We start from the raw sequence: 21,752 nt of genomic DNA, 5'->3' as shown, positions 1-21,752 counted from the left end.
TTATGGGATTCTCTGGGAATGAATCAATTCTGAAATTGGGATTTTTTTTAATGGGATTCTCTGGGAATGAATCAATTCTGAAATTGGGATTTTTTAATGGGATTCTCTGGGAATGAATCAATTCTGAAATTGGGATTTTTTTTAAATGGGATTCTCTGGGAATGAATCAATTCTGAAATTGGGATTTTTTTATGGGATTCTCTGGGAATGAATCAATTCTGAAATTGGGATTTTTTAATGGATTCTCTGGGAATGAATCAATTCTGAAATTGGGATTTTTTTAAAATGGGATTCTCTGGGAATGAATCAATTCTGAAATTGGGATTTTAATGGGATTCCCTGGAAATGAATCAATTCTGAAATTGGGATTTTTTTAAATGGGATTCTCTGGGAATGAATCAATTCTGAAATTGGGATTTTTTTCTATGGGATTCTCTGGGAATGAATCAATTCTGAAATTGGGATTTTTTAATGGGATTCTCTGGGAATGAATCAATTCTGAAATTGGGATTTTTAATGGGATTCCCTGGGAATGAATCAATTCTGAAATTGGGATTTTTTTTTTATGGGATTCTCTGGGAATGAATCAATTCTGAAATTGGGATTTTTTTAATGGGATTCTCTGGGAATGAATCAATTCTGAAATTGGGATTTTTTTATGGGATTCTCTGGGAATGAATCAATTCTGAAATTGGGATTTTTTTAATGGGATTCTCTGGGAATGAATCAATTCTGAAATTTTTTATGGGATTCTCTGGGAATGAATCAATTCTGAAATTGGGATTTTTTTTAAATGGGATTCTCTGGGAATGAATCAATTCTGAAATTGGGATTTTTTTATGGGATTCTCTGGGAATGAATCAATTCTGAAATTTTTTATGGGATTCTCTGGGAATGAATCAATTCTGAAATTGGGATTTTTTTATGGGATTCTCTGGGAATGAATCAATTCTGAAATTGGGATTTTTTTTAAATGGGATTCTCTGGGAATGAATCAATTCTGAAATTGGGATTTTTTTTTTATGGGATTCTCTGGGAATGAATCAATTCTGAAATTGGGATTTTTTTTAATGGGATTCTCTGGGAATGAATCAATTCTGAAATTGGGATTTTTTTTTATGGGATTCTCTGGGAATGAATCAATTCTGAAATTGGGATTTTTTTTAAATGGGATTCTCTGGGAATGAATCAATTCTGAAATTGGGATTTTTTTATGGGATTCCCTGGGAATGAATCAATTCTGAAATTGGGATTTTTTAATGGGATTCTCTGGGAATGAATCAATTCTGAAATTGGGATTTTTTTTTAAATGGGATTCTCTGGGAATGAATCAATTCTGAAATTGGGATTTTTTTAATGGGATTCTCTGGGAATGAATCAATTCTGAAATTTTTTATGGGATTCTCTGGGAATGAATCAATTCTGAAATTGGGATTTTTTATAGGATCATGGAATGGTTTGGGTTGGAAAACCCTAAAGATCATCCCATTCCCACCCTGTCACTTCCCATGGTCCCAAACCCCATCCAGCCCTGGGATGGGGCAGCCATGGATTCTCTGGGAATTCCATCCCAGCCCCTGGGAGTTCTTGGGAAGAAAAAAAACCAAAAAAAAAGAATATTTCAATTTGAATATTTTCATTTTTTACCTGTCTCAGTGCTGCTCTGCTCAGAGGGCAGCCCCAGCCTCTCCTTCAGGGACTTCAGCACTTGAACTAAAAATCAAGAGAAAAAGTTTTAAAAAGTGGCAAAAATCTCAATTTTGGGTGGGAAATGAGACAGGAGAGCACCTCAGTGAGAATCAGAGTGACTCTGAAGCCTCAATCAATGTGCAGAAAGAAGCAGGAGAAAGGAGGAACAGAAATCCCAAAGGGAAAAGCTGGACAGAAACCCCAATACAAAACCCCAATACAAAACCCCAATAGAAAATCCCAATACAAAATCCCAATACAAAACCCCAATACAAAACCCCAATACAAAACCCCAATATAACATCCCAATATAAAACCCCGATACAAAACCCTGATACAAAATCTCGATATAAAATCTCGATATAAAATCCCAATATAAAATCCCAATATAAAACCCCAATACAAAATCCCAATACAAAACCCCAATATAAAACCCCAATACAAAATCCCATATAAAACCCCAATACAAAACCCCAATACAAAATCCCAATACAAAACCCCAATACAAAATCCCAATACAAAACCCCAACACAAAATCTCAATATAAAATCCCAGTATAAAACCCCAATACAAAATCCCAATACAAAACTTCAATATAACATCCCAATATAAAACTTCAATACAAAATCCCAATACAAAATCCCAATATAAAATCCCAATATAAAACTCCAATACAAAACCCCAATACAAAATTCCAATAAAAAACCCCAATATAAAAATATAAAACCCCAATATAAAACCCCAATACAAAACCTCGACACAAAACCCCGATACAAAACCCCAATACAAAAATATAAAATCCCAATCCAAAATCGCAATATGAAACCCCAATACAAAACTTCAATATAACATCCCAATATAAAACCCCAATACAAAACCCCTATATATAACCCCAATACAAAATCCCAATATAAAACCCCAATACAAAACCCCAATACAAGATCCCAATACAAAATTCCAATATGAAACCCCAATACAAAATCTCAATATAAAATCCCAGTATAAAACCCCAATACAAAACCACAGTACAAAATCCCAATATAAAACCTAAATACAAAATCCCAATATAAAACCCCAATACAAAATCCCAATACAAAATCCCAATACAAAACCCCAATATAAAATCCCAATATAAAACCCCAATACAAAACCTCGATACAAAACCTCGATATAAAATCTCGATATAAAATCTCGATATAAAACCCCGATACAAAATCCCAATACAAAATCCCAATACAAAATCCCAATACAAAACCCCAATACAAAACCCCAATACAAAACCCCAATACAAAATCCCAATACAAACCCCCAATATACAATCCCAATACAAAACCCCAATATAAAAACCCAATACAAAACCCCGATATAAAACCCCAATACAAAATCCCAATATAAAACCCCAATACAAAACCCCAATATAAAAATATAAAACCCCAATACAAAATCCCAATATAAAACCCCAATACAAGATCCCAATACAAAATCCCAATGTGAAACCCCAATACAACACCCCAATATAAAACCTCAATGTAAAATCCCAATACAAAACCCCAATGCAATACCCCAATCCAAAACCCCATTCCAAAACCCCAATACAAAATCCCAATACAAAACTTCAATATACAATCCCAATATAAAACCCTGATACAAAATCCCAATACAAAACTTCAATATAACATCCCAATATAAAACTTCAATACAAAATCCCAATACAAAACTCCAATCCAAAACCCCATAGAAAACCCCAATATAAAATCCCAATACAAGATCCCAATACAAAGTCCTAATACAAAATCACAATATAAAATCCCCATACAAAACCCCGATACAAAACCTCGATACAAAATCCCAATATAAAATCACAATACAAAATCCCAATACAAAACCCCAATATACAATCCCAAGACAAAACCCCAATATAAAAACCCAATACAAAACCCAATAAAAGATCCCAATATTTAACCCCAATAAAATCGCAATACAAGATCCCGATACAAAACCCCGATACAAACCTGATACAAAACCCCAATACAAAACCCCAATACAAAATCCCAATACAAAATCCCAATACAAAATCCCAATACAAAATCCCCAATATAAAAATATAAAATCCCAATACAAAACCCCAATACAAAACCCCAATATAAAATCCCAATACAAAATCCCAATACAAAACCCCGATACAAAACCCCAATACAAAAATATAAAATCCCAATCCAAAACCCCAATCCAAAATCCCAATACAAAATCCCAATACAAAATCCCAATATAAAATCCCAATATAAAACCCCAATACAAAATCCCAATATAAAATCCCAATACAAAATCCCAATACAAAACTTCAATATAACATCCCAATATAAAACCCCAATACAAAACCCCAATACAAAACCCCAATACAAAATCCCAATACAAAACCCCAATATAAAATCCCAATACAAAACCCCAATATAAAACCCCAATACAAAATCCCAATATAAAACCCCAATACAAAACCCCAATACAAAACCCCAATATAAAAATATAAAACCCCAATACAAAACTCCGATACAAAACCCCGATACAAAACCCCAATATAAAACCCCGATACAAAACCCCAATACAAACTCTCGATACAAAATTTCGATATAAAATCCCGATATAAAACCCCGATATAAAACCCCAATACAAAACCCCAATACAAGATCCCAATACAAGATCCCAATATGAAACCCCAATAGAAAACCCCAATAGAAAACCCCAATAGAAAACCCCAATAGAAAACCCCAATACAAAACCCCAATACAAAACCCCAATACAATATCCCAATACAAAACCCCAATATAAAAATATAAAACCCCGATACAAAACCCCGATACAAAATCTCGATATAAAACCCCGATATAAAACCCCAATACACAATCCCAATCCCAAACCCCAATGCAAAACCCCCATAGAAAACGGTACCTGTGCCTCTCCTGGGTGCCCTGTCCGTGCCGTGCTGCAGCTCCGCCCTCCTGCCCAGCCTGTCGGCCACGCTCCTCCTCAGGGGCAGCGCCGCCTTCCCGCCTTCCAAAATCCCAAAAACCAAAATATTCCCTCAGAAATTCCCTCTGAACCCTTCCCAATAATCTGGGATTATTCTGGGGTTGGGTTATTGGCTGGGTTTGGGGTCAATATTGCAAAAAATTCCTCACCCATGAGGGTTTTCCTTTTCCCCAGTCTGTCAGGAAGGTTCAGCTGGATCACGGGGTCCTCCCCTAAAACAAAAAAAATCAAAATTTTTGCATTAAAAAATTTCCTTATTCCCCCAAAAAAATGCCATTTTCTGGTTGCCAATGAATGAAAGAAGGATTTGGAGGGAAAAAAAATTCCCAATATTCCAAAAAAAATCAAATTTTTGCATTAAAAAATCTCCTTATTCCCAAAAAATGCCATTTTCTGGCTGAGAAACACAGGAATTAAAGAAGGATTTGGAGGGAAAAAAAATTCCCAAAAAATTCAAATTTTTGCATTAAAAAAATCTCCTTATCCACCCAAAAAATGCCATTTTCTGGCTGAGAAACACAGGAATGAAAGGGAAAAAAAATTCCCAATATTCCAAAAAAAATCAAATTTTTGCATTAAAAAATCTCCAGGAATGAATTCAGGATTTGGAGGGAAAAAAAATTCCTGAATTCATCCCAGCCTACAAAAATTCCCAATTTTCCAACACAAAATTCCAATCAGGAAATGCAGCAGTGAATCTCAGGATGATCAGGATAATTATCCTAATTAATCATTTTAAGATGATGAAGATAATTAATGATCAGTGATGAGATTTAGGGATTTTTTTTATTTAAAAATGGGAATTTTTGGGATTTTTTTTAATTTAAAAATGGGAATTTTTGGGATTTTTTTTATTTAAAAATGTGAATTTTTGGGATTTTTTTTATTTAAAAATGGGAATTTTTGGGATTTTTTTTATTTAAAAATGGGAATTTTTGGGATTTTTTTTTATTTAAAAATGGGAATTTTTGGGATTTTTTTTATTTAAAAATGGGAATTTTTGGGATTTTTTTTATTTAAAAATGTGAATTTTTGGGTTTTTTTTGTACCTTCTTTGGAGGAGAGGGTCACAGTTCTCAGCACTGTCCTGACATTTTCCTTTTCTGGCACAGGAATATTCCTGGTTTGGAGAGAATCCACTCCTGAAGGACCTTCTGCATAAAAAACAGCAAAAAAAATAAAAATATTTAAAATTTTTCCTCAGAATTCCAAGCAAAAAATTCACTTGTCACATATCAGTGTAGCCCATCTAAAAAAATTGAATTTTTTCCCTATAGGAGCTCAAAATTTGCATTAAAAAATTGAATTTTTTCCCTATAGGAGCTCAAAATTTGCATTAAAAAATTGAATTTTTTCCCTATAGGAGCTCAAAATTTGCATGAAAAAATTTAATTTTTTGTGAGTTATTAAAGAGAAATCAGGATGAAAAATAGGATTTTAGGGGTTTTAACTCACCACCTTGTTTTTTGGCTTTTTCCTTGAGTTTTTTCAGTTTGATCTCTTCCAAGGTTTTGATTCCAAAATTTAAGTTGTCATCTAAAAAGCACAGAAAAATCAGGAAAATTTGAGGTGAATCCATCTCAGAATATTGGGAATAAATTTTCTCAATTCTCCCCAGGAGTTAAAAACCTCAGGACAGGGGGGAATTTGGTTTCATTTTAGGAATATTTTGGTTTTATTTGAGGAATATTTTGATTTTATTTGAGGAATATTTTGCTTTTATTTTAGGACTACTTTGTTTTTATTTCAGGAATATTTTGGTTTAATTTTAGGAATATTTTGTTTTTATTTGAGGAATATTTTGCTTTTATTTCAGGAATATTTTGGTTTTATTTGAGGAATATTTTGGTTTAATTTTAGGAATATTTTGCTTTTATTTGAGGAATATTTTGCTTTTATTTCAGGAATATTTTGATTTTATTTGAGGAATATTTTGGTTTTATTTCAGGAATATTTTGATTTTATTTGAGGAATATTTTGGTTTTATTTTAGGAATATTTTGGTTTTTATTTCAGGAATATTTTGTTTTTATTTGAGGAATATTTTGGCTTAATTTTATGAATATTTTGTATTTAATTCCCAATTCCAACCTCAGCATTACCTGGTTTTGCACTGGGGTTGGGTTTCCTGGTGGAAATCACCCTCAGGAATATTTTGGTTTTATTTTAGGAACATTTTGCTTTTAGTTTAGGAATACTTTGGTTTTATTTAAGGAATATTTTGGTTTTATTTGAGGAATACTTTGTTTTTATTTTAGGAATATTTTGTTTTAATTTTAGGAATATTTTGTTTTTAGTTTAGGAATATTTTGGTTTTATTTTAGGAATATTTTGCTTTTATTTTAGGAATATTTTGCTTTTATTTGAGGAATATTTTGTATTGAATTCCCAATCCCAGCCCTGCATTACCTTGCTTTGCACTGGGGTTGGAAATCACCCTCAGGAATATTTTGTTTTTATTTTAGCAATATTTTGTTTTTATTTCAGCAATATTTTGCTTTTATTTTAGCAATATTTTGCTTTTATTTTTAGCAATATTTTGCTTTTATTTTATGAATATTTTGTATTCCACCCCCAGCATTACCTGGCTTTGCACTGGGGTTGGGTTTCCTGGTGGAAACCACCCTGAGCCCGTTGTGGGAATATTTTGGTTTTATTTCAGGAATATTTTGATTTTATTTGAGGAATATTTTGCTTTTATTTCAGGAATATTTTGCTTTTATTTTAGGAATATTTTGTTTTTATTTTAGGAATATTTTGTTTTTATTTTAGGAATATTTTGTTTTTATTTCAGGAATATTTTGGTTTTATTTCAGGAATATTTTGCTTTTATTTCAGGAATATTTTGTATTTAATTCCTAATCCCAGCCCAGGATTACCTGTTTTTGCACTGGGATTCGGTTTCCTGGTGGAAATCACCCTGAGCCCGTTGTGGGAATATTTTGGTTTAATTTTAGGAATATTTTCTTTTTATTTTAGGAAATTTTTTGTTTTTATTTTAGGAATATATTTGGTTTTTATTTGAGGAATATTTTGGTTTTATTTTAGGAATATTTTGTTTTTATTTCAGGAATATTTTGGTTTTATTTCAGGAATATTTTGGTTTTATTTTAGGAATATTTTGCTTTTATTTTAGGAATATTTTGTTTTTATTTCAGGAATATTTTGGTTTAATTTTAGGAATACTTTGTTTTTATTTTATGAATATTTTGTATTTTATTCCCAATTCTAACCTCAGGATTACCTGGCTTTGCACTGGGATTCGGTTTCCTGATGGAAATCACCCTCAGGAATATTTTGTTTTTATTTGAGGAATATTTTGTATTGAATTCCCAATCCCAGCCCTGCATTACCTTGCTTTGCACTGGGGTTGGGTTTCCTGGTGGAAATCACCCTCAGCCCATTGTGGGAATATTTTATTTTTGTTTTGTTTTTATTTTATGAATATTTTGTATTTTATTCCCAATTCTAACCTCAGGATTACCTGGCTTTGCACTGGGATTCGGTTTCCTGATGGAAATCACCCTCAGGAATATTTTGTTTTTATTTGAGGAATATTTTGATTTTATTTCAGGAATATTTTGTTTATATTTCAGGAATATTTTCATTTTATTTGAGGAATATTTTGCTTTTATTTTAGGACTATTTTATTTTAATTTTAGGAATATTTTGGTTTTATTTCAGGAATATTTTGGTTTTTGTTTAGGAATTTTTTTGGTTTTATTTTAGGAATATTTTGATTTTATTTCAGGAATATTTTGCTTTTATTTTAGGAATATTTTGCTTTTATTTTATGAATATTTTGTATTCCAGCCCAGCATTACCTGGTTTTGCACTGGGGTTGGGTTTCCTGGTGGAAACCACCCTCAGGAATATTTTATTTGAGGACTATTTTGGTTTTATTTTAGGAATATTTTGCTTTTATTTTAGGAATATTTTGCTTTTATTTTAGCAATATTTTGCTTTTATTTTAGCAATATTTTGCTTTTATTTTTAGCAATATTTTGCTTTTATTTTATGAATATTTTGTATTGAATTCCCAATTCCAACCTCAGCATTACCTTGCTCTGCACTGGGGTTGGATTTCCTGGTGGAAACCACCCTCAGCCCATTGTGGGAATATTTTGGTTTTATTTTAGGAATATTTTGGTTTTATTTCAGGAATATTTTGGTCTTATTTTAGGAAATTTTTTGTTTTTATTTTAGGAATATATTTGGTTTTTATTTTAGGAATAATTTGAGGAATATTTTGCTTTTATTTTAGGAATATTTTGCTTTTATTTCAGGAGTATTTTGATTTTATTTGAGGAATATTTTTGTTTTTATTTCAGGAATATTTTGGTTTTATTTTAGGAATATTTTGATTTTATTTTAGGAATATTTTGTTTTTATTTTAGCAATATTTTGTATTTATTTTAGCAATATTTTGTATTTAATTCCCAATCCCAACCCTGCATTACCTGTTTTTGCACTGGGATTGGATTTCCAGGTGGAAATCACCCTGAGCCCATTGTAGGAATATTTTGCTTTTATTTCAAGAATATTTTGATTTTATTTGAAGAATATTTTGGTTTTATTTCAGGAATATTTTGTTTTAATTTTAGGAATATATTTGGGTTTTACTTGAGGAATATTTTGCTTTTATTTCAAGAATATTTTGATTTTATTTGAAGAATATTTTGGTTTTATTTCAGGAATATTTTGTTTTAATTTTAGGAATATTTTGGTCTTATTTTAGGAAATTTTTTGTTTTTATTTTAGGAATATTTTGGTTTTATTTCAGGAATATTTTGTTTTTATTTTAGGAATATTTTGGTTTTATTTTAGGAATATTTTGGTTTTATTTGAGGAATATTTTGATTTTATTTGAGGAATATTTTGCTTTTATTTTAGGACTACTTTGTTTTTATTTCAGGAATATTTTGATTTTATTTCAGGAATATTTTGTTTTTATTTTAGGAATATTTTTGCTTATATTTTTAGGAATATTTTACTTTTATTTCAGCAATATTTTGCTTTTATTTTATGAATATTTTGTATTTAATTCCCAATCCCAACCCTGCATTACCTGGCTTTGCACTGGGGTTGGGTTTCCTGGTGGAAATCACCCTGAGCCCATTGTGGGAATATTTTGGTTTTATTTCAGGAATATTTTGCTTTTATTTTAGGAATATTTTGATTTTATTTTAGAAATAATTGGGTTTAATTTTAGGAATATATCTGGTTTTTATTTGAGGAATATTTTGCTTTTATTTTAGGAATATTTTGCTTGTATTTTAGGAATTTTTTTGTTTTTATTTAGGAATATTTTGGTTTTATTTCAGGAATATTTTGGTTTTATTTCAGGAATATTTTGATTTTATTTCAGGACTACTTTGTTTTTATTTGAGGAATATTTTGATTTTATTTAAGGAATATTATGTTTTTATTTTAGGAATATTTTGGTTTAATTTCAGCAATATTTTGGTTTAATTTTATGAATATTTTGTATTTTATTCCCCATTCTAACCCCAGCATTACCTGGTTTTGCACTGGGGTTGGGTTTCCTGGTGGAAACCACCCTGAGCCCGTTGTGGCTCTCTGGGGCCGGAGGCTGCGCCGGGGCTTTGGTTTCTTCTCCTTCTTCAGAGAGTTGGTCTGCAAAGGAAAATCAACCCAAAAATGAAATTATTTATGGGATTTCAATGCAATAGTTTTGTTAAATTTAAGATTTCATCCTTTTTATATAGCTCAATATTCCAACAACAAAAAGATCATTTTTCTGCAGCGTCGACATTAAATTTTGTGATGGATATTTTCAATTTTCACATTAAATTTTGTGATCGATATTTTAAATTTTCAGCAGAAATAAATGAAATAAATTCCAGATTTTTTACCATCATCATCTGCAGCGTTGACATTAAATTTTGTGATTGATATTTTAAATTTTCAGCAGAAATAAATGAAATAACCTCATCATAATCTGCAGTGTTGACATTAAATTTTGTGATCGATATTTTAAATTTTCGGCGGAAATAAATGAAATAAATGAAATAAATTCCAGATTTTTTACCATCATCATCCTCATCATCATCTGCAGCGTTGACATTAAATTTTGCGATCGATATTTTAAATTTTCACATTAAATTTTGTGATCGATATTTGAAATTTTCGGCGGAAATAAATGAAATAACCTCATCATAATCTGCAGCGTTGACATTAAATTTTGTGATCGATATTTTAAATTTTCAGCAGAAATCAATGAAATAAATTCCAGATTTTTTACCATCATCATCCTCAGCGTTGACATTAAATTTTGTGATCGATATTTTAAATTTTCACATTAAATTTTGTGATCGATATTTTAAATTTTCAGCGGAAATAAATGAAATAAATGAAATAAATTCCAGATTTTTTACCATCATCATCCTCATCATCATCTGCAGCGTTGACATTAAATTTTGAGCGGAAATAAATGAAATAAATTCCAGATTTTTTACCATCATCATCCTCAGCGTTGACATCAAATTTTGTGATCGATATTTGAAATTTTCAGTGGAAATAAATGAAATAACCTCATCATAATCTGCAGCGTTGACATTAAATTTTGTGATCGATATTTTAAATTTTCAGCAGAAATAAATTCCAGATTTTTTACCATCATCATCTGCAGCGTCGACATTAAATTTTGTGATCGATATTTGAAATTTTCACATTAAATTTTGTGATTGATATTTTAAATTTTCAGCAGAAATAAATGAAATAAATGAAATAAATTCCAGATTTTTTACCATCATCATCCTCATCATCATCTGCAGCGTTGACATTAAATTTTGTGATCGATATTTTAAATTTTCACATTAAATTTTGTGATCGATATTTTAAATTTTCAGCAGAAATAAATGAAATAACCTCATCATAATCTGCAGCGTTGACATTAAATTTTGTGATCGATATTTTAAATTTTTTACCATCATCATCCTCATCATCATCTGCAGCGTCAACATTAAATTTTGTGATCGATATTTTAAATTTTCAGCAGAAATAAATGAAATAAATGAAATAAATGAAATAAATTCCAGATTTTTTACCATCATCATCTGCAGCGTCGACATTAAATTTTGTGATCGATATTTTAAATTTTCACATTAAATTTTGTGATCGATATTTGAAATTTTCACATTAAATTTTGTGATCGATATTTTAAATTTTCACATTAAATTTTGTGATCGATATTTGAAATTTTCAGCGGAAATCAATGAAATAAATTCCAGATTTTTTACCATCATCATCCTCATCATCATCTGCAGCGTTGACATTAAATTTTGTGATCGATATTTTAAATTTTCAGCGGAAATAAATGAAATAAATGAAATAAATTCCAGATTTTTTACCATCATCATCTGCAGCGTTGACATTAAATTTTGTGATCGATATTTTAAATTTTCACATTAAATTTTGTGATCGATATTTTAAATTTTCAGCGGAAATAAATGAAATAAATTCCAGATTTTTTACCATCATCATCCTCAGCGTTGACATTAAATTTTGTGATGGATATTTGAAATTTTCAGCGGAAATAAATGAAATAAATTCCAGATTTTTTACCATCATCATCTGCAGCGTTGACATTAAATTTTGTGATCGATATTTGAAATTTTTTACCATCATCATCCTCATCATCATCTGCAGCGTTGACATTAAATTTTGCGATCGATATTTTAAATTTTCACATTAAATTTTGTGATGGATATTTTAAATTTTCAGCGGAAATAAATGAAATAAATTCCAGATTTTTTACCAAATAAATGAAATAAATTCCAGATTTTTTACCAAATAAATGAAATAAATTCCAGATTTTTTACCAAATCAATGCAATAAACTCCAGATTTTTTACCATCATCATCCTCATCATCGTCCGCAGCGTTGATGACCACAGGGGGGTGGGTGGGGCTGGGAACGCTCTCGGAGCTCTCGGCCTTCATCAGCCCCCGCAGCTGCGGGCACGGGCTGGGCTGGGCCCCCAGTTTGTTCCCCTCGTCCTCGGCAGCCTCGGGGGCGCTGGCAAGGGAGGCTGGAAAGGAAAAATATCCTGAATTGTACCTGGAATGGGGGGAGTTGGGTGAAAATACTGCTGGAGGCAGTTGGGGGGTTTATGGTAATGAAGGGATTGAAGGGGAAGGGAAGGGAAGGGAAGGGAAGGGAAGGGAAGGGAAGGGAAGGGAAGGGAAGGGAAGGGAAGGGAAGGGAAGGGAAGGGAAGGGAAGGGAAGGGAAGGGAAGGGAAGGGAAGGGAAGGGAAGGGAAGGGAAGGGAAGGGAAGGGAAGGGAAGGGAAGGGAAGGGAAAAGGAAAGGGAAAGGGGAAAGGGAAAGGGGAAAGGGAAGGGAAAAGGGAAAGGAAAAGGAAAAGATCCCAAATTTTTACCTCAAAATGGTGGGAATTTGGTAAAAAACACTGCTGGAGTCAGCCATAAAGGGATTAAAGGAGAAGGGAAAAGGGAAAAGGGAAAAGGGAAAAGGAAAAGGAAAAGGGAAAGGAAAGTAAAAGGGGAAGGAAAAGGGGAAGGAAAAGGGGAAGGAAAAGGGAAAGGAAAGGAAAGGGAAAAATATCCCAAATTTCATCTCAAATGGTGGGAATTTGGTAAAACACACTGCTGGATTCAGTTCTGTATTTTAAAGCAATAAAGGGATTAAAGGGGAAAGGAAAGGGGAGGGGAAGGGAAAGGGGAAAGGGAGGAAAAAGGAAGGGAAAAGGAAAAGGGGAAAGGAAAAGGGAGGAAAGGAAAGGAAAAGGAAAAGGAAAGGGAAAAATATCCCAAATTTCATCTCAAATGGTGGGAGTTTGGTAAAAAACACTGCTGGATTCAATTCTGTGTTTTACAGCAATAAAGGGATTAAAGGGGAAGAGAAAAGGAGAAGGGGAAGGGAAAGGGGAAAAGGGGAAAGGGGAAAAGGGGAAAAGGAAAAGATCCCAAATTTGTACCTCAAAATGGTGGGAATTTGGTAAAAAGCACTGCTGGAGTCAGTTCTGTGCTTTACAGCAATAAAGGGATTGAAGGGGAAGAGAGAAGGAGAAGGAGAAGGAGAAGGGGAAGGGGAAGGGGAAGGGGAAGGGAAAGGGAAAGGAAAAGGGGAAAGGAAAAGGGGAAAGGGGAAAAGGGGAAAAGGGGAAAAGGGAAAAGGAGAAAAGGAGAAAGGGAAATATCCCAAATTTCATCTCAAATGGTGGGAGTTTGGTAAAAAACACTGCTGGAGTCAGTTGTGTGTTTTATGGCAATAAAGGGATTGAAGGAGAAGGGGAAAGGAGAAGGAGAAGGGAAAAAGAAGGGAAGGGAAGGGAAGGAAGGGAAGGGAAGGGAAGGGAAGGGAAGGGAAGGGAAGGGAAGGGAAGGGAAGGGAAGGGAAGGAAGGGAAGGGAAGGGAAAGTAAAAGGGAAAGGAAAAGGAAAAGGGGAAAGGGGAAAGGGGAAAAGGGAAAAGGGAAAGGGGAAAGGGAAATATCCCAAATTTGTACCTCAAAATGGTGGGAATTTGGTAAAAAGCACTGCTGGAGTCAGCCATAAAGGGATTAAAGGAGAAGAGAAAAGGAGAAGGGGAAGGGGAAGGGAAGGGAAGGGAAGGGAAAGGAAAAGGGAAAGGGGAAAAGGGGAAAAGGGAAATATCCCAAATTTCATCTCAAATGGTGGGAGTTTGGTAAAAAACACTGCTGGAGTCAGTTCTGTGCTTTACAGCAATAAAGGGATTAAAGGAGAAGGGAGAAGGGAAGGAAAGGGAAAAGGGAAAAGGGAAAAGGGAAAAGGAATTCCAGGGAAGGAAAAGGGAAAGGGAAAAGGGAAAGGGGAAAGGGAAAGGGGAAGGGGAAGGGGAAGGGGAAAAGGAAAGGAAAAGGGAAAAGGAAAATATCCAAATTTTCACCTCAAAATGGTGGAATTTGGTAAAAAGCAGCTGGAGTCAGCCATAAAGGGATAAAGGAGAAGAGAAAAGAGAAGGGAAGGAAAGGAAGGAAAAGGAAAAGGGAAAGGAAAGGGAAAGGAAAAGGAAAAGGAAATATCAGATTTACAAAATGGTGGGAATTGGTAAAAAGCTGTGGAGTCAGTTGTGTTACAGAAAAAGGATGAAGGGAGGAAAGGGAAAGGGAAAGGAAAGGAAAGGAAAGGAAAGGAAAGGAAAGGAAAAAAGGAAAAGGAAAAAAGGAAAAGGAAAAAAGGAAAAGGAAAAAAGGAAAAGGCAAAAAGGAAAAGGAAAAAAGGAAAAGGAAAAAAGGAAAAGGAGCTCACTTTTGCTGGGGGGCAGGAAGAGCCCATCCACGAATCGGCCCTTGGTGTGGTGGAAGGCACAGTTGTGCTTCTGGCAGCCCCCAGGCTGCTTCTCCCAGTAACAGGCGATCTCACTGCGCTTTTTCTGCGGAAACACAAATAAAAATTCAATATTGGTGGGGAAAAACACAAATAAAAACTGAAATATTGGTGGGGAAAAACACAAATTCCAAACTGAAATATTGGTGGGGAAAATATAAATTCAAACTGAAAATATTGGTGGGGAAAACCAAATTCAAAACTGGAAAATATTGGTGGGGAAAACATAAATAAAAACAGAAATATTGGTGGGGAAAAACAGAAATTCAGACTGAAATATTGGTGGGGAAAAACACAATTCAAACTTGAAAATATTGTGAGGAAAAACAAAATAAACTGAAAATGGTGGGAAAATCAAAATCCATAACTGTAATAAAGTGTGGAAAATACAAATCCAAACTGAATTATTTGGGGAAAATACAAAATTCAAAACTGAAATTATTTGAGTTTCGTTGGAAAATTACAAATCCAAACTGAAATATTGGGGAGAAACCCAGAAGAATTCAAACTGAAATATTGGTGGGGAAAACATAAATTCAAACTGAAAATATTGGTGGGGAAAACATAAATAAAAACAGAAATATTGGTGGGGAAAAACAGAAAATTCAGACTGAAAATATTGGTGGGGAAAACATAAATAAAAACGGAAATATTGGTGGGGAAAAACAGAAATTCAAACTGAAAATATTGGTGGGGAAAATACAAATTCAAACTGAAAATATTGGTGGGGAAAATATAAATTCAAACTGAAATATTGGTGGGGAAAACATAAATAAAAACAGAAATATTGGTGGGGAAAAACAGAAATTCAGACTGAAATATTGGTGGGGAAAATACAAATCCAAACTTGAAATATTTGTGAGAAAAACCACAAATCCAAGCTGAAAATGAGACTGGAAAATCTGAATTTAGCTGGATTTTTTTCCTAGCACTGTCACAGAGTTCAATGAATACAAAATCCCAAATATTGGGATTATTTACAGGGAAAATTTTTAATTTTCAGATTTTGATTGCTGGTGAAATTCATCTGAATTTATTTTCAGAGGTTTTCCTCCTTCCCAGGTTTTTTTATCCCTATTGTGAACAATTCCAAGATCTCAAAATCAAAAATTTGGGGAGAAATTCCAGCTCTCAAGAATTCCAAGAGCTCAGGATTAAAAAATTTGGGAAGGATTTCAGCTCCCCAGGAATTTCTTTCCCACCACATTTAAAGACTGAAATCTGACAAAAATGTAGGGAATAACATCATTATGACAAACATTTCCTGCTGAAAAACACCTTAAAAAATTGAATTTTTTTTCCTTTTTCTGAATTTTTTTCCTTTTTCCTGCTAACAAAACCCCTATAAATTTTTTCTGGCAAGGTATTGATGCCCTATGTGTGGGATGGATTTTTGGGGTACTCAATCGATTTCCTGCTGAAAAACACCTAAAAAATTGAATTTTTTTTCCTTTTTCTGAATGTTTTTCCTGCTAACAAAACCCCTATAAATTTTTATTGGGAAAGGATGTTGATCCCATAAATGTGTGGGATGGATTTTTGGGTACTCACATTGATTTCCTGCTGAAAAACACCTTAAAAAATTGAATTTTTTTTTTTCTTTTTTTTTCCTGCTAACAAAACCTCTATAATTTTTACTGGGAGGATATTTATTGCAAAATGTGTGGGAATCATTTTGTGCACAAAATTATTTCCTGCTGAAAAACACCTTAAAAAATTGAATTTTTTTCCTTTTTCTGAAATGTTTTTCTCCTGCTAACAAAACCCTATAAATTTTTTGGGAAAGGATTTATCCCCTAAATGTGTGGGATGGATTTTTGGGGTACTCACATGATTTCCTGCTGAAAAACACCTTAAAAAATTGAATTTTTTTTCTTTTTTTCCTGCTAACAAAACCCTATAAATTTTTATTGGGAAGGTATTGATCCCCTGAATGTGTGGGATGGATTTTTGGGTGTACTCACATTGATTTCCTGCTGAAAAAACCTTAAAAAATTGAATTTTTTTTCCTTTTTCTGAATTTTTTCCTTTTTCCTGCTAACATAAATTTTTTCCAGGCAAGGATATTTTTCCCCTAAATGTGTGGGATGGATTTTTGATGTACTCACATTGATTTCCTGCTGAAAAACACCTTAAAAAAATTGAAATTTTTTTCCTTTTTCGTGCTAACAAAACCCCTATAAATTTTTATTGGGCAAGGATATTGATCCCCTAATGTGTGGGATGGTCTGGGAGGGGTTTTTGGGGTGCTCACATTGATTTCCTGCTGAAAAACACCATTAAAAAATTGAATTTTTTTTCCTTTTTCTGAATGTTTTTCCTTTTTCCTGCTAACAAAACCCCTATAAATTTTTTGCGGCAAGGTATTGATGCCCTGGATGTTTTGGGGATTTTTGGGGTGCTCACATGATTCCTTGCTGAAAATCAACACCTTAAAAATGAATTTGTCCTTTTTCTGAAGCGCGCTTCCAGTGCCTAACGAAACACCCCTATAAATTATTTATGGGAAAAGGATGTTGAATTCCAGAAATGGGTGGGATGGATTTCATGGTTACTCAAATTGATTGAACTTGCTAAAAAACACCAAAAAAATTTTGTTTAGTCCCTATTCACTGAAATCCCAAAAAATTTGAGTACAGGCAAATTATTTATCCACTAAATGGGGGAATGGATTTTTTGGATTTGTTGGGATGTATTCACTGATTCACAGGAAAAAAATATTAAAAAATGATTTTTTAATCCATAATTCAGAAATGGGTTTTATGCAGAAACAAAATCCCAATAAATTGATTGAGGAAGGAATTGTCCCTGAATGTTGGGGGTTTATGGACGTATCACACTGAAATTCAGAAAAATCAGCTTAAAAAATTGAAATTTATTCATTTTTTAATAACAGAATCTCCTATAAAATCTTTAAATGGGATAGGAACAGGATCCCCTAAATTTGAGGATGGGATTTTTATGTAACATGATTCCCTGAATAAAAATTAAAAAAATTGAATAATTATCTCACTTTTGGGTTGTAAAGAAAATCAAAAATGGGACAAGGAAACTGAATTCACAATGTGGGGATGGATTCGGGAACTCACTGAAAATTTCCTCGCAGAAGTAAGAACAATCCTAAAATAAGGAAAATTTGTTTTTTCCTTTTTCTGAATGTTTTTCCTTTTTCCTGCTAACAAAACCCCTATAGATTTTTTGGTGGGTGGAATATGGCAAAAATGTAGGGGATAACATCATTTATCACAAACATTTCCTGCTGAAAAACACCTTAAAAAATTGAATTTTTTTCCTTTTTCGTGCTAACAAAACATTAATAATTTTTACTGGGCAAGGATATTGATCCCCTAAATGTGTGGGATGGATTTTTTGGGGTTTTTGGTGTACCCACATTGATTTCCTGCTGAAAAAACACCTTAAAAAATTGAATTTTTTTTCCTTTTTCTGAATGTTTTTCCTTTTTCTGCTAACAAAACCCCTATAAAATTTTTCCTGGGAAAGGCTATTGATGCCCTGGATGTGTGGGATGGATTTTTTGGGGTTTTTGGTGTACTCACATTGATTTCCTGCTGAAAAACACCTTAAAAAATTGAATTTTTTTTCCTTTTTCTCAATGTTTTTCCTTTTTCCTGCTAACAAAACCCCTATAAATTTTTTGCAGGCAAGGATATTGATGCCCTGGATGGATTTTTGGGGTTTTTGGGGTGCTCACATCGATCTCCATGTGCCTGAACCTGCAGACGTTGCGGAAGCAGCGCCCCTCCTGCCACAGCGTGCACACGGTCTCGCTGCCCAGCGCCGCCTCGCAGTGCCGGAACGAGCACGAGTCACCCTGCAATCACAGAAATCAGCAAAAAACGGGGTTAAAGAATAAAAATCTCACTGCAATTCACAGAAATGAGGAAAAAAAATGGGGTTCAATAATAGGAATCTCACTGGAATTCACAAAAATCGGTAAAAATGGGATTGAGGAACAGGAGTCGCCCTAAAATTCACAGGAAAAAATGGGGTTAAAGGAACAGGAAATTCACTGAAATTCCCAGAAATAAATGGGATTGAGGAACAGGAAATTCATTGAAATTCACAGCAAAAAATGGGGTTAAGGAACAGGAAATTCACTGAAATTCCCAGAAATAAATGGGATTGAGGAACAGGAAATTCACTGAAATTCACAGGAAAAAAATGGGATTAAAGGAACAGGAGTCTCCCTAAAATCACAAAAATCAGGAAAAAATGGGGTTAAAGGAACAGGAAATTCACTGAAATTCACAGAAATAAATGGGATTGAGGAACACGAATTGCCCTGAAATTCCCAGTAAAAATGGGGTTAAAGGAACAGGAGTCACCCTGAAATCAGAAAAATCAGCAAAAATAGGGTTAAAGGAATAAAAATCTCACTGGAATTCACAGAAATGAGGAAAAAAAATGGGGTTAAATAACAGGAATCTCACTGGAATTCACAAAAATTGGTAAAATGGGATTGAGGAACAGGAGTCGCCCTAAAATTCTGAGGAAAAAATGGGATTGAGGAACAGGAGTCTCCCTGGAATCACAAAAATCAGCAAAAAATGGGGTTAAAGAATAAAAATCTCACTGGAATTCACAGAAAAAATGGGATTAAAGAAGAGGAAAATCAGCAAAAATGGGGGAACAGGAAACTCCCAGGAATTCAAAGAAAATCAGGAAAAATGGGATTGAGGAACAGGAAACTCACTGAAATTCACAGAAATCATCAAAAAATGGGATTGAGGAACAGGAGTCTCCCTAAAATCACAAAAATTGGTAAAATGGGATTGAGGAACAGGAATCTCCCTAAAATCACAAAAATCAGTAAAAAATGGGGGAACAGGAAACTCCCGGGAATTCACAAAAATCGGTAAAATGGGTTAAAGGAACAGGAAATTCACTGGAATTCACAGAAATCAGCAAAAAAAATGGGGCTAAAGAATAAAAATCTCACTGGAATTCACAGAAATGAAGAAAAAAAATGGGGTTAAATAATAGGAATTTCACTGGAATTCACAAAAATCAGCAAAAATGGGATTGAGGAACAGGAATCTCCCTAAAATTCACAGGAAAAAATGGGGTTAAAGAATAAAAATCTCACTGGAATTCACAGAAATGAGGAAAAAAAACGGGGTTAAAGAATAAAAATCTCACTGCAATTCACAGAAATGAGGAAAAAAAATGGGGTTCAATAATAGGAATCTCACTGGAATTCACAAAAATCGGTAAAAATGGGATTGAGGAACAGGAACTGCCCTGAAATTCACAGGAAAAAATGGGGTTAAAGGAGCAGGAGTCGCCCTGAAATCAGAAAAATCAGGAAAAAAATGGGGTTAAAGGAACAGGAAATTCACTGAAATTCCCAGAAATAAATGGGATTGAGGAACAGGAAATTCACAGAAATTCACAGAAATTCCCAGGAATCAGCAAAACAAAAATGGGGGGAAACAGTTTCAAAGGAGAAATGGGTTTGGGAAGGAGAATTATAAAGGTAAAAAAAAATGGGATGGGGAAAAGGACACAGGTTAAAAAAGAAATGAGCTGGAAAAGGGAAAAAAATCCAGATTTCAAAACGGGGACCTGAACAATGAATCAATAATCGATAATGAATGAATTAATTAATGAGAGGAACTGATTTCCTGCCTCACCCACACCTAGCTCAGAGCTAGAGAATGAGGAATTCCTGAGGGAATTGGATCTGAATGAAAATCACAGAGCTTAAAAATGGGATGGGAAAAACACAAAGGTCAAAAAAAAAATGGGATGGAAAGGGAAAAAGAACACAGGTTAAAATGATAAACGGGTTGGAAAAAAGGGAACAAAAATCCAAATTTCATTACTGGGAAGCATAACAACGACTTGATAACTAATAATTAATGAAGAGGAATGAATGATTAATTAATGTAGCAAATCCACAGGAGGATTTGGTGCTGACCTTGTTGCAGGTGGAGTAGAAGTAGAAGTAGCAGTCATCGCCCTGGCTGGACATGCTGGGATCCTCACTCGCTACTCAGGGTTTGCTCCAAGCTCAGCTCTGCCAGCTCTGTCTAAAAGTAACCCTGGAGAGCAAAAATTGGCATTTTTCAGTTGGTTCCTATGAAGGAAGGAGCAGTGAATAGAAATCTGCTGGGCGTAAAATTGGTTGAAAATTCAATTTTTTAAAAATAAATTTTTAGGCAGATTTGGCCCAAACTGCAGCATAAATTGTGATTTGTCACCTTAATAACAGTTCTGGGTTTTGAGGTAGAGAAAAATTTTGTGTGACCCTAAAGAGAGGCACTTCTTCAAAAATTGGGTGTAATTCTGAGTTAGTAATGATACAATAGCTCAATAATAAATTAAATAAATATTATTATTTATTTATATATTATTATATTTATAAATAATATATTATTATTATATACTATAATTATATTATATATTATAAATATTATAGATTTAAAATATATATGAATATATATTATTATATTTACAAATATTTATTTAAACATTGTTATTTACTTATATATTATTATAATGTGTTATTTCATATTACACTCTAATTGCCCATCCCCAGGGGATTCTTTCCCCAAATCCAGGAGATTTTCACCCAATCCTATTCCCTGATTCTGTTTAAAAATAACCCTGGAGAACAAAAATTGGCATTTTTCAGTTGGTTCCTATGAGTTGATTTGGGTTTGGAAGGAGCAGTCAGTTGA

General features: G+C 33.3%; 1 protein-coding gene across 3 annotated transcripts in view; it reads right to left on the bottom strand.

The window, feature by feature from the left end:
- ZC3H11A (zinc finger CCCH-type containing 11A) overlaps nucleotides 1-21,752 on the bottom strand; it is a 39,221-nt gene that overhangs the window by 11,456 nt on the left and 6,013 nt on the right. For 2 of the 3 annotated variants that reach the window (XM_064733025.1, XM_064733026.1), the window contains exons 3-12: nucleotides 20,990-21,113; nucleotides 18,761-18,880; nucleotides 14,971-15,094; nucleotides 12,592-12,768; nucleotides 10,236-10,352; nucleotides 6,172-6,252; nucleotides 5,766-5,870; nucleotides 4,866-4,928; nucleotides 4,636-4,737; nucleotides 1,648-1,713 (exon numbers count right to left, since the gene is read on the bottom strand). In XM_064733025.1, the coding sequence (XP_064589095.1) occupies nucleotides 1,648-1,713; nucleotides 4,636-4,737; nucleotides 4,866-4,928; nucleotides 5,766-5,870; nucleotides 6,172-6,252; nucleotides 10,236-10,352; nucleotides 12,592-12,768; nucleotides 14,971-15,094; nucleotides 18,761-18,880; nucleotides 20,990-21,043 (1,009 nt within the window). In that variant the 5' untranslated portion in view covers nucleotides 21,044-21,113. The remainder of the gene's footprint in view (nucleotides 1-1,647; nucleotides 1,714-4,635; nucleotides 4,738-4,865; nucleotides 4,929-5,765; nucleotides 5,871-6,171; nucleotides 6,253-10,235; nucleotides 10,353-12,591; nucleotides 12,769-14,970; nucleotides 15,095-18,760; nucleotides 18,881-20,989; nucleotides 21,114-21,752) is intronic. The other variant, XM_064733027.1, reaches the window with a different exon arrangement.

This window comes from Zonotrichia leucophrys, chromosome 26 (assembly GCF_028769735.1).
Source record: "Zonotrichia leucophrys gambelii isolate GWCS_2022_RI chromosome 26, RI_Zleu_2.0, whole genome shotgun sequence".
NCBI classification, from domain to species: domain Eukaryota; kingdom Metazoa; phylum Chordata; class Aves; order Passeriformes; family Passerellidae; genus Zonotrichia; species Zonotrichia leucophrys.
Note: the sequence above shows the minus strand (reverse complement) of the source record. Positions and strands in the feature narration are given on the sequence as shown.